Source organism: Mesocricetus auratus, unplaced genomic scaffold (assembly GCF_017639785.1).
Source record: "Mesocricetus auratus isolate SY011 unplaced genomic scaffold, BCM_Maur_2.0 Super-Scaffold_4256, whole genome shotgun sequence".
NCBI classification, from domain to species: domain Eukaryota; kingdom Metazoa; phylum Chordata; class Mammalia; order Rodentia; family Cricetidae; genus Mesocricetus; species Mesocricetus auratus.
Genome location: NW_024429182.1, coordinates 21095891 through 21108714, shown reverse-complemented (window position 1 = coordinate 21108714; position 12824 = coordinate 21095891). Strand labels below are relative to the sequence as shown.

General features: G+C 47.1%; 1 protein-coding gene across 50 annotated transcripts in view; it reads right to left on the bottom strand.

The window, feature by feature from the left end:
• Sorbs1 (sorbin and SH3 domain containing 1) overlaps positions 1 to 12824 on the bottom strand; it is a 224215-nt gene that overhangs the window by 100193 nt on the left and 111198 nt on the right. For 41 of the 50 annotated variants that reach the window (XM_040744733.1, XM_040744762.1, XM_040744828.1 and 38 more), the window contains exons 3-6: positions 11605 to 11659; positions 8043 to 8111; positions 5232 to 5327; positions 3036 to 3164 (exon numbers count right to left, since the gene is read on the bottom strand). In XM_040744733.1, coding sequence (XP_040600667.1) covers positions 3036 to 3164; positions 5232 to 5327; positions 8043 to 8111; positions 11605 to 11614 — 304 coding nt within the window. In that variant the 5' untranslated portion in view covers positions 11615 to 11659. The remainder of the gene's footprint in view (positions 1 to 3035; positions 3165 to 5231; positions 5328 to 8042; positions 8112 to 11604; positions 11660 to 12824) is intronic. The other 9 variants (XM_040744774.1, XM_040744778.1, XM_040744827.1 and 6 more) reach the window with 1 other exon arrangement.

Sequence of the window (12824 nt, the reverse complement as noted above, 5' to 3'; positions counted from 1 at the left end):
AAAACAAAAAACGGGGAACTGCACCCACCACCAGTGCCGACCCCTTCACTGCTCTTCCAAAACACAAAACAGCAACAAAAGCCACTGGCCTAGGACACTGATGGGGTCACTCTGAACTGACACAGCAAACTCCCGGACATGGCTGGGTAGTAAGATCATGACACAAGGATAAACGTAATGAGGCTTCTCTTAGGTGGGAGGAGTCAGTACTGAAATTATTTCTACTATTCTCGGGTGGTTCTAATCCCGAGGTCCAAGGTCCATAATTAGAGCTGAGGTGTTAGTCAGGGACCTGGGGTCCAGTCACCACTCAAAAACAGGACTCTGGGGCTACAGAAATGGTTCCCTGGTTAAGGGCCCTTACTGTTCTTTCAAAGGAACCCTCATTCAGTTCTCAGCACCTATATGGGGCAAGGGAGAAACTTGCAACCACCTGTAACTCCAAGTCCAATGGCGTTTGTCACCTCTGCTCTCCATAGACTCCTGCACTTATGTACGCACACACCAGAGACACATACGCACACATAATTAAAAATACAATTTAAGTGTATACATTTTAAATCAGGAGTCTGAATAGTGGGCTTAAACAGGCCATCTCTCAGGGCCCTAGCTTCTTTCTCCCTGGTCTGATGCTCACACCTGCATTCCATTTTGGATATAGCGATCTACTACAGAAGATTTCCCGATGTTCCAAGAGTTCATGTGGATGCGCAGGACTCCTATAGTCTCACTGTGGACTTTAACTTCCAAATGCCTCCTAGGAATTCTCCTGGAAGCCCTTCTCTTGTCAGGAAACCCAGTACCACCACCACCACCACCACCACCACCACCACCACCACCACCACCACCACCACCACCACCACCACCAATAATAACAAAGAAAAAGAGGCCATGATTTTAGTGAGAGTAACAAAGACTCAGGGCTCACGAGTGAGGCTGGAGGGGGAAAAAACGGTAAAATGAAATTACACTATAATTTTTGTTGTTTTGTTTTTCAAGACAGGGTTTCTCTACGTAGCCTTGGCTGTCCTGGAACTCACTTTGTAGACAAGGCTGCCCTTGAACTCACTGAGATTTGCCTGCCTCTGTCTTCCAAGTTCTGGGATTAAAGGCAAGCACTACCACAGCCTGGCTACCATAATCTTTTTTATAAAAACCATTAAATTATTTTTTAAAAATATTTGCACCAAGCAAAAGAATGTCTGTGTACAAGAGATAAAATCAGACCCTCAAAAAGGGAAAAAATGTGCACGACTGATAACTGCCTCTTAGTTCTTCCAAGTATTTGTAGTGTAAGAAATTTTAAAGACTTGCTGAAAAGGATTAAGTTCTTTCCCTCCGAACTGAAGGAATTATCATAGGGCAAAAGATGATGCTACCTAGACCACTTCAACTGCACACTATTCTGTAGCACAGTAGTTCCATCCGTCACATGCTCCACAGAGAGAACCGAGTTCTGTATCAGTGCCAGCTACAACCACTAGAGGGAGCCTCGAGCCTTTCACAAGCCCTCTTCATTGCCTAAGGCCACTGGTTAAAGTTGCTTCACAGGCTTTTTTCTTTTTGGATCATCTCTCTTTCCCCACACATCCTCCAGCCTTCTAAAGAAATTGTTTTGCCTTTCTTCTCACCCGCATCTTTCCCAGAGAAGAGAAAAATTTCAGACTGTAACAGGTCAGGAATCAAGAGTAGACTTGGAAAGCCAAGAAGCCCTAGGCCATCCTCTGGTGCTGAGGACTGCTCAGGTCTTCCCTACAATTAGGAACAAGGATGAACTCCCCAGGATCAGTATTACCTCTAAGGAGCTTGTGATTGGATCCTAGTCTGACTTCATTCTCAAGCATCTTCCCTAGTACCCATTATAGGTGGCTGACTCAGGAAGTCAGCAGAAGCGAGCATTACCCATTTGCATCATCTATAATTCCACCATGTCACAACAACTGCCTCCCACTGTATCAAAAGTTGAAAGCCCTCTTCCCTTTATACTCTGGTTCCAAGAGTGTGCTAACCTTCCTAGTTTCAGGGGGGGGGCATTTCCTGTAGCCATTTTCAAATGTGGTCCTTGGGACACCTCCATAGCATGAACTCAAAACTTGTCAAAGACTCTGGGCTAGAGAGATGGTTCAGTGGTTACAAGCCCTGGCTGCTCTCCTTTTTTTAAAATTTAAGTTAAAAACAAGCTTGCTTCACATGTCAATCCGAGCGCCCTCTCCCTCCCTTCCTCCTTCTCCCCACCAGGCCCCCCAGTCCCCCACCCAACCTCCACTCCAATCCCCAGGGAGGGTGAGGCCCTCCATGGGGGATCTCCAGAGTCTGTCACTTCATCCAGGGCAGGGCCTAGGCCCTCCCCCAAGAGTCCAGGCTGAAAGAGCATCCCTCATTGTGGGATGGGCAGCCAAAGTCCATTTGTATGCCAGGAATGAATATTGATCTACTACCCAAGGCCCCATAGATTGCCTAGGCCTCCTCACTGACACCCACATTCAGGAGGTCTGGATCAGTCCCACGCTTTCCATTCCCTGGCTGCTCTTCCAGAGGTCCTGAGTTCAATTCCCAGTAACCACATGGTGGCTCACAACCATCCATAATGAGATCTGGTGCCCTTTTCCATCATGCAGAAATACATGCAGGCAGACCACTATATACACTAAATAAACAAATAAAGTCTTTTAAAAGTAAGACTTACAAGCAGGTACCACAAGTTTCAAACTCTGGGCCGGGCCCATCTTGCCTGTCTACTTCTGATGACTGATGCAGAGAAAATGATATCCCAATAGAAAGTTTAGAGACTGAACTACCCCAAACTACAGTAGGGATCACTAGATTGTGCCATTCACCCAAAGCACACGACTACCACTCAGTTCAGGGCTTGACCCACTAATAATCACAGAAGGGACAGAAGTCATGGTCTTGGGGACCCTGGAGAAGGACCCGGCTGAAGAAACTCACAGCATCCCTCCCCAGCCCTGCAGAACCACGGGGACACCTGCCTTCCCTTCCGCGCATGTCCCCTCCCAGTCTCCAGGGCAGCACACCTGACTTGCTCTCATGCTTTGGAGATTCCTGAGGGCTCACAGGGCTGCTGCTTGGAGTTTCCCTGTAGGAAGATGAGGCCCGAAGAGTCACCGTGCCTTTTCCAGTGCAGATTTTTGTAGGGTCCATGTCTGCAATGAAAAGATCCAAAGGAGAGAGTTAGATGAAGCAAGACTCCCAAGGGAGTTCCAAGCTAGTCCGTTAACAGATGGTTACAGCAGGGGCATGAGATGAACCCGGTACATCTACGCCTACCAGTACTCTCCAACCATTTATGACCAATCTATGACCAATGAAAATTAATCTGAGGCAGCATCATGAGATTAGGGAGAAGAGGCAAGGTATGTGCTGAGTAAATGCATCAGTTATGACGTCAGCTGAAAACATGACCCAATGAAAGCCGGCTCATTCCTTCCACGAAATGAAGTTTAAGTTGTTAAGCAGATTTCTGGCCAGTTAGTAAGGCATGGCTCAGGAGAGAGTTTGTGAAAAGATCTCTCAAGCTTGCAGACCACCCTTGTCAAAAAAGAGCCAGCAGGCAACGAGGCGCATTGGGAACATCCTGAAGCGAATCGCTGCCGCTTGCATCTCTTGTTGGTCAAGACCCCTGAACTCTGAGGCAGGAGGAGGCACTCTTCATGGATGGGAGATTTCACAGTCCAACATAATGAGAGAACACGCAGCCAGGAAAATAGCCAGACAGGCTCAGTATCCACACAGCACACCAGTATCCTCTGAACCTCTTGCTTAATCTACACAGACTCCCAACTGTCCACCTCAGAGGCACCAGGGTCCATAAAAGACCCTGGACATCTTTAAGAAGACTCTCAAAGCAGTCATCCACATCCAGGGCTATGTGTCCCTAGTCCCTCCCTGGATGTCTTAAACCACAGACAATACTCAGCCTGCATGAGCAATGTCTTCTCCGACACAATTTAAAACCTTCGAAGAGTTTCTGGAAAGCTTTATTTAGTATTTTTGACTGTGGTTCACCATAACTAACTGACACTGTGGTTAATAGGGAGGACTGCTTGCTTTAACAGGCCGGGGCCCATCCTTCAGGAAAACCAGTGGTGAGGGAGGAACTGGTACAGACCACACAGTTTCACATAGTGCACATGTCAAGTGTTTCCTTGTATGCAGCTGAGCTAAGCCAACTCCACACTCATTTCCCACACCCCCAAAATGCCCAGAATCCAGCTTCTATACTCAACCCACACTCACTTCCCAACCGCCCATACTGCTCAGAATCCAGCTTCCTGATCTAAGTTTCTACAGGGAGGATGAGAGGATGAAGAGAGTGTCTCTGGGCAGGACTCAGCATGATGCCCTTGTCTGTTCCTGAGTGTGCAGCCAAGCTTCCTTCCTCCCCACTCTCAATCCCTGCCCAGCAGTCCCCTTCCATGGCAAGGAAAGCGCGCGCATGCGGCAGATTCACAGAGGACCTAACCCCATCAAGAGAGTAAGTGGCTGGTGTTACAGAACCATCGGGAAAACCAGTCAATCCACAGGGGTAAGGGGCAAATTGGCAAGTCCACAGTCCATCTGCATCATCCTGGACACACAGATCTGCACAGCCTCTGAGCTCCACTCGTCCCTCTTTGTCTACAGGAAACTTTGAGTCAGAGTCACAAATGAACCGTTGGCTGGGGAATTGACTGCAGGTGAAGTTAGCGAGGGGCTGGAGTGCTCTGGGGAGTGGCCCTGAGTATCCCACAGGGAAGCAACATCCAACATCTACAGAAGCTGCTTCTCATTCAGCCTGGCTCAGAGGTTCTCTGAGAGGCCGGGTTGACTCTCCCAGAAACTTGTGTTTGCACAGAAGTCTCAGGAATTGCAAAGTTCTTAGGAGAGCCCTATCCCAGAGTGAAGCTCAGCCTCTGCTCTAACTAACCCTTCTAAAGCAGGAAGGGCCAGACTACAGCCTCAGCCTCTTCCCTACTCCCTGGCTTACAGACAGACCACACACACACACACACACACAGAGAGAGAGAGAGAGAGAGAGAGAGAGAGAGAGAGAGAGAGAGAGAGAGAGAGAGAGAGAGAGAGAGAGAGAGAGAGAGAGAGAGAGAATTTAGGGGAAGGAAATGCCTTCCAAACATGCAAGGATTAGGGCTCACAATATGGTGTTAGAAACTAACAAGAGAAAAAAGCATGCATGATCGACAATTAAAAGAAACAGCCCCAAAGAGAGATACCTGGAGGGAGTACTAGGCCTGAAGGGCTTTTCAATGTCTTCACGGGAATTATTTTAACAGCGGAGACAGAACGAGCACGTAAAGGGTCGGCAGTTGCTGAAAACACAAAAGGGTAAACGGTGCATCTACAAAGACCATTTGGGAGACGCTCACGCAAGGCAAGTCGAGGAACTGTGAGAGACAATGGAAGGAAGTTGCCCATGCTAAAAGAACAATGCTAAGAGCAGTAGATGGAGTCATTAAAAATAGCCCGCTGTCTTTCTCTAAGGTTCTGGGCCAAGACAGCAGAAGCCTTTCTCCACCCATCACTCAGACAGAGTTGGTTGGTGTTTATTGGCGCCTCCTGGCACACTAGGAGCTTGCCAAGGCTCTGGACAAAGAGACGCACAGAGACACAGATGGTCTGGAAAGTAGAGGAAGGGGGACACAATCAGAGTACAAGGGGTCCCCTGGTAAATGTGGGTCATCTACGATGCAATCGGAGCTTTGAGGACAGGATCATGGTTTCAGCAACAGGAGGAACATTCTCGTAGATTGCCTGATCCCTTCAGCCCTCACAGTTGCTTCTCCAAAATCGTACCTTTTAGGATGCTGTGCCTGCCCTGACAGCCATCACCCTCTGACCTCAAGCAAATCAAAACCCCCATCTGTTGGGAAACAGATGGCCTCGCTCAAGCCCACCCTTTCCTGGATGAGGTGTCAAGTGTCCAAGTGGATAATTAAGGCTCTGGACAGCAGCACAGTACACAGTGCTGGATGCTGAGACCCTGCTCCTTGCCTGCCTAGACCCCCATCTCAGTGGCAGGCCCATGCCCAAACCTCTTGTGAGGGTTCCCTCAAGCTTCCTCGGTGCCAAAGCAACCCTGATGGACTGTGCCCAAGGAGTAGGACTGCTTGGAAATAAGAGACTCAGCATCACATGACCGGGTTGTCAAGGAGGCAGGAAGGAGGATGGGAGGCACCTTCAAAGTGGACAGAGGCTCTCCTGCCCATCATGCTGCTGCTTTGGAAAGCATACAGCAGGTACGGAGTAGATGTCTGCAATAACTAAGTCAAAGGTGACCTTTCTGCCTGCACCTATCGAGATAGAGTGAACTTTCACAGGCATCCCGTTAACTAACTACCTAATCATTTGGGAGACTGTGTCGGGGTGGGGGCAGATTTGGCATGCCAATTTTCAGAGGAAGAAGTAAGAGACGAAGCCAACCACACAGACACTCTGTTCTTAAGGGCAGAGAAAGTAGCTCAGTTATCCTGGCTCTGTGACCTTAGCAAGCCACTCTGATGAGCTTTAGGTTATACCTGCCTCCTTGTTTCCTACCAAAGGTAATTCTTCCTGTGTTCCCACTCCACACCCCCAAAACAAAACAAACAACAAAAAACTCTGAAGCCTCTTCTATAAAGAGATTTACAGAGTAATAGTTCCAGGATTTCAAAAGCCTCTTCCATGTTCCTAGATTAAATACCCCTTGCAGCCTTTCCACAGCACTGTCCCTCCATATTCTCAAAGTGAAAAATAGCCAAGATGCACCAGACCTCAAGAACACAGCCCACGTGAACTGAGACAGTGAACACAGGAGGGGGACCAGACAACACTGACCTCCCGTCTCCAAAGAGCTCAGCCTCATGCCACCCAGACCCATACTTCCCATCTTCTACCCTCTCTCTGCCTTCTTTCTCCAGTGATTCCCTTTCAATGACCGTCTTGCCATCTCAAAGGGATTATTTGGATACAACTGATGAAAATTACAAAGGCTAAACATGGCAAACTCTGAAATTACACCTTGAGAAATGTTGCATTTGTTTTTTTTTAACTTCAATGCCCCATGCTGGGATTTTAGCCTCTCCTCACTGATACTGTGGAACACTGATAGATAAGAGTTCATGGAGTCACTGGAGCCCAGGATAGGATGCAGAAACAAACACTGAGCTCAAACTCCTTACTTCTGTAGATAAGAGAACTGGCACCTGCAGAGATAAAAGGGCCCCCTGCATGTCTGTTTTTCCCAGGCAGAACTGGAATTAAGAACTTGCTCCTATCACCTCATACTGCAATAGCTGTCAGGTTGGGGTGAGAATACCCTGGGCAAACAGGACCTCAAGAGTCTTTTTTGTTTTGTTTTGTTTTGTTTTTTAAGCAAACGGGCTTTATTAAGTAGAAAAGTGGAAGCCCTCAGTGGCTCAGAGGGAATAGCAGAGAGGGGCCCAGAAGTGGGTTGCCCGGTTCTAAAACCCCTTCTTACCACATCATTCAGCTCACACGACTGTCTCCTATTTGGGATAGTTTCTAAAGTGAAAACAGGAGGACGGAGAAGGCAGCTTAGTGGGAAAGCGCTTGTCCACATGTGCAAAGCTCTTCGTTGACTGAATCGCCAGCACAGGGTTGGGTGGTGGTGGGGATGTTAAAATTTTGAGAGGATATACATAAAACTAATGACCCGGAAGTAATTTTTTCACAGGACTGTGGATGTGTCCCTACTCAGGACAAGTGAAGGTGGCATACCATATACAGGTAATTCCAGGCCAATGGGTGCCATGTGCACCAGGCATGACACTTACCGGGCACAGTCTATGTGATAATCTGTCATCCCCAGCACCCTTGTGAGCACACCCTCTCACAGCTGGAAAAGACAGCTTCAGAGTAGGCCCACAGCTCAGGTCTCAGAAAGCCACCGTGGGAACTAGGCCTCCTAAGATAAGGCCGATGGTGTCTTCCCCAGAAGGGTGGGAATGGCCCCTGCCCAGTGTGCCCTGCATCTCTTCTAGAAGTGCTTCCCCATACCAAGTCAGGCTTCTCTTCAACAACCTTACCTTTGTCTTGCACATGGCTGCCAGGTGCCAAGCCATTCACAACAGCTTTAGAGCTTCCAACATCACACTCTGAAAGAAAGAAGAGGAACAGAAGTTTTGTGACCATGCCTGCTCGACAGAGTCCCATGTGGTATGAGGTGGGACAAAGTTGAGGCACTCCGCCCCAACAGAACGGCTCTGTCCATACACATCCTATCAGCTTTCTCGGGCCTGAGACAAGTCCCCTAGAGCACACGGGGAGTTCTGAACGCCTTAAGGCCTGCCAGAGAGAATGCAAGAGCTATTTGGGGATAGGAAGTATGTTGAGGGGCATACAAATGCTATTGCTTCCCTGGAGTGGCTTCCTTTGGAATGTAAAGTGTCGAACCCCATGTTCAACTTGTCAAATACAACCTGTCTTTCCTATAAAGTGCCTTTACATTGCCCCTTTCCACCAGTCTAGAACCTTGTGTTACTGTCCCAGAGATGGCTGTGGTGCCCCGTGGGGTCCTAACCACTCCTTCCACTCCCTTTCTATTGAAGCCTCATCTACATTTGGAGTCCAATGCTTCCTGCCTGGTCTCAACTCTGAGTGTGAGAGAGATTTTCATATGCAGGCCTTGGCTCCAAAACCCTCATGCAGAAGACCCCTTGCCCTTTCCTTACTTTGGGGAAGTCCTATGAGTCCTTGGGGACCACCTTGACCACCACCTCATTATCACTTCAGATGTTCAGAGTTCTGCTCAGCAGCAAACAACACTGAGCCCCTCCTGCCTGGCAGGTTCTCCATCCATCACTCCCGGGACCAGTCCACGAAAGACCAGAGACAGGAAGAGAAGTCACCCCGGGTTATGTGGCCAGTGTGCTTGGGAGAACCCACCCAGCAAAATGCCAAAGGAGCTACAAACATAATCATTAACTACAGTTCTTTAAACATGTTTCTGCCAGGACTGCGAGTCTATGTTGAGTATTAATTACTACTTCATTGTCTCCTTCAGGTCCAGTCCTTGAGAGCTAGAGTTAGGAACTGCAATCCTGTTGATAAGATAATTGAGGCTCAGCTTGTTTGTTTTGTTTTTTGGGTTTTTTGGGGGGGAGGGGAGTACCTGTGTGCTACCACCAGGCCCACATTCCTTCTTTCCCCCTTTCCTTTTTTAATTAAACATAACAACCGAACTGGAATAAGCATTTGGTACTTACTAATTAACACTCAAATAAAGCTCAGCTTTTGCAGCAATTATGTTGCTGTACAGCAACCCACGTTTGCCTCTCCTCCACGAGCATTGGCAACCACACACAGGTGATTAATTCCTTGAAGCTCTTCCCCATCTGTATCTCAGAGGCAGCGAGCAGGCCCAGTCCCCGGGAGTGGTGTGTGTGTGTGTGTGTGTAGGGCTGGGGTGGTGATATTTATGATTTATTAAAACATGACTAAGGATTCAGAAAGCAAAGCCAGCTATAGATGTCAGTCAGTGGTGATACACACCTTTAATCCCAGGCAGATAGATCTCTCTGAGTTCAAGGCCACCATGGCCTACACAAGGATGAGGAGTAACAGTGCTTGTGCTTTTAATCCCAGCACTAGGGAAGTATAAAAAGCAAAGGGTGTTTCAGCCTGGGGTAGAGGTGAGAGCGAGCTGGTGGCTTGGCTGCTTTGCTTTTCTGATCTTCAGCTTGAAGACCGAACCCCAGTATCTGTCTCTGGGATTTTAGTTTTCGTGTTACAGAGTGGGGCACAGCTTTCCAGGAGAATGAAACAAGACCTTGCAAGAACAGTGATTCCCTCAGAGTGGCAGCCCAAGAGCAACTGAAATAATAACAATATGTTGTCTTACTGCCATTCTTTCCACTAAGATGCAACCAAATAATTTCCATGGAGCTACTCCCCTCCCTGTGATCACTTTCATCGCAAGCAGACACACAGTGTACAGCTGCTCCCTCCCCACCTTCATGGTAGTATTTCTACTTCCTTGGAATTAATATAGAAATTCCCAAGACAGGATTAACAGGTCAAAGAGCCTAAGATTTTGGATCCCTGGATAAAGTTCCCTTCCGGTACCTGTCTGAGAGACTGGGGGAGGAAGGCACCCTGGTGTGTCTTGGTCCTTAGCACACCCTCACCTGACCTCCTCCTCCTCCTGACTCTAACACTGCCAGGAGTAGCAATGCAGGCTTAGAAGAGCAAAAGACTTCAGGCTGCTGAGCAAAGTTTGTTCTGTTTGTTTCTAAAAGGAAACAGGAAGGAGGGCCCAGCCTGTTACAAATGACAATAAAAGCCAAAAGGCAGGACTGAGGACATGGCTGGTCTGTCAAAACCACTGCTGACACGTGTGAGGCCCCAGGTTCCATCTCCAGCACCACATACATGTGGAGTGGGGGCATACACATGTAACTTCAGCACTCAGGAGACAGAGGCAGGATGAATGGGGCTTCCAGGTCATCCTTGCCTACAAAGAGAGTTCAAGGCCAGCCAGGGCTATATGGCACAGTGTCTAAAAACAAAAGAACTAACTAAAAGGCCAGTCAACAATAGAAACTGAGTCAGTAAGCAGCACATGTGTCTACTTTAGCACAGAAAAAAAAAAACATCAAAGGGGCCCAAGGCAAACCACAAACCTCACTTTGCAAGGAGGAACTCTGGACTAAGAACAGCAAGATACCACTCATGTAGGCATAGTGCTCAATACGTTAAGAGCTCTGCTACACTCAGTCTAAGAAAAATTCCAATGGATCAGTGTTATTACAATGTCTACTTCACAGAGGAAAAGAAAATGTACACCTAGACCCAAACTGCACAAGAAGTATATGAGAAAGGGTACAGTCTTAAGATGCTCCAGTCCATAGCTCTCCTAGGCCTCACCACACACAGTCCTATGCGGCTCAGGACTTGGCTAAATGAGCACTGTATGTAAATAAGTGGGAAAGGCCTTTTAATCTATAGGAGTCTCTGAATATGGTGCAGGATTAGAAGAACCCTGGATGAGATACTCACCATCACCACCTGCAGGTCTAGGAGGCCGAGGTGGGACCAATTCCCAGAAGGAAACATTTCCAGGCTGGACACTGACAAGTCTCAGCTGCATAAGGCACAGGGATCTGTCCCCATTCTCTCTTCCCTGCTCCAAGCTTTCAATCCCAATTTAGTCCAAAACTAAAAATACTTGAAACAGTAATTTATTTAGATCTTTATTCTTAAAAGCATAAGTTAGCTGTTCTGAAAGCCGGATAAAGGAAGTGCTGGGTTAGTCCCCATCCTGGGAAGATTATGATTAAATTGTGTATTTTGCATCAATCATCTAGATTAAGAAATGCAACTAAGGTGTAGAAATATGACAAATTTTATCAACTGTCTACTTAAAATAGCTTCAGCTTATTATATGTTGATTATATCCTACTAAAAGGAAAGGGGGCTCTTGTAAAAACAGACATGGCACACACAGTGTACAGTAGAGTTCTTCATAGATGTGGGTTGAAAAATCATTTCCATTGTAAGTAGCAATGTTGCTGCTGAGGACCTTAAGGTATGTGACAATCTCAGTTTTGTAGGTATGACAAGAGAAAGCCGGGGTTTGAAATGACTTACCAGAACTCATGCTGGTAGAGGGGCAAGTCTTCTACAGCTGCGGTTCCGGATGGCTCTGCAGGAAAGCACACGATGGAGTGAATGAATGGCAGCTGCATGACAAATCCCCACAGTCAGTGTTAAAAATGCAAACACTGTAAGCCTTGGTCAAACAGAGCTGAACTGGGAGCCACGTTGCCAGGTTTCCAGCCCTAGTCACAGATTTGGGGGACTTTGGGCATCTCACACAACTTCCTTGCTTCACTTTCGTCACCCCAACTATGTTTAGATGCAATCTCAGATCTCTTTCTAGCAACAAGTCAATTAAAAGCTTCAATTTTGTAAATGTTAAAAGAAAAAAAACCCATCATCTGAGGGCAATACGTAACTGTGGATGTTTACGGATAGCTCACAATGTACCAGGAAATGCTCTAGGTGCTTTAAATAATTTATTTGACTCATGACAGCAAGCACTAATGCAGTGTTAGTTCACAAATGAGACACAGGAGGTGAAGAAGCATGCCCAACTGTGCTGGAACTGATCATGGAAACTGGGTAGTCTGAATCACTGGCCAAGTGCCTAGGACTGCCCTCCTTACTTATGAGCAGAAACCATCTCCAATGCTCAAGCGAATAGCCCTCAGAATTAGGAGGTCTTGAATCAAAGGAAGCTTACAATGTGATGGCATCTTATTATCATCTGTCTCCAACAAAAGGTACCCATCTGTTTTTGTTTGGTTGGTTTTGATGGTGGTGAAGATCAAGCTCAGGGCATCAAGAGTACACTAACCAAAGAGTCAACCTCTAAGCTACATTGATGCTCAAACCAAACTGTATTAATATGTTTAGACAAATAAATATAGTGGTAGCACCTGCATGCAGGAGGATCAACAGTTCAAGGTCACCCTGACTATATAGTAAGTTTGAAGCCAGCCTTCACTATACGAGACAATATGCTGTCAACAACCACACCACCTTAAGCATGCGCAGTCTCATCTGAAGTTAAGCAAGGTTGGGCCTGATTTGTACTCAGATGGGAGACTATATGTAAACAAACACCACATACACACACACACACACACACAAACCTGTAACTTTTTGACAAATAAACATACCCTATAATTACCACCAAAGTCACAACATACAGCATTTTCACTACACCCAGAAAAGGTGCCTGTGTCTCCTTACAGTCAAGTATGTCACGCCAAGCTCCTAGGAACCACTGACTACTTACCATCACT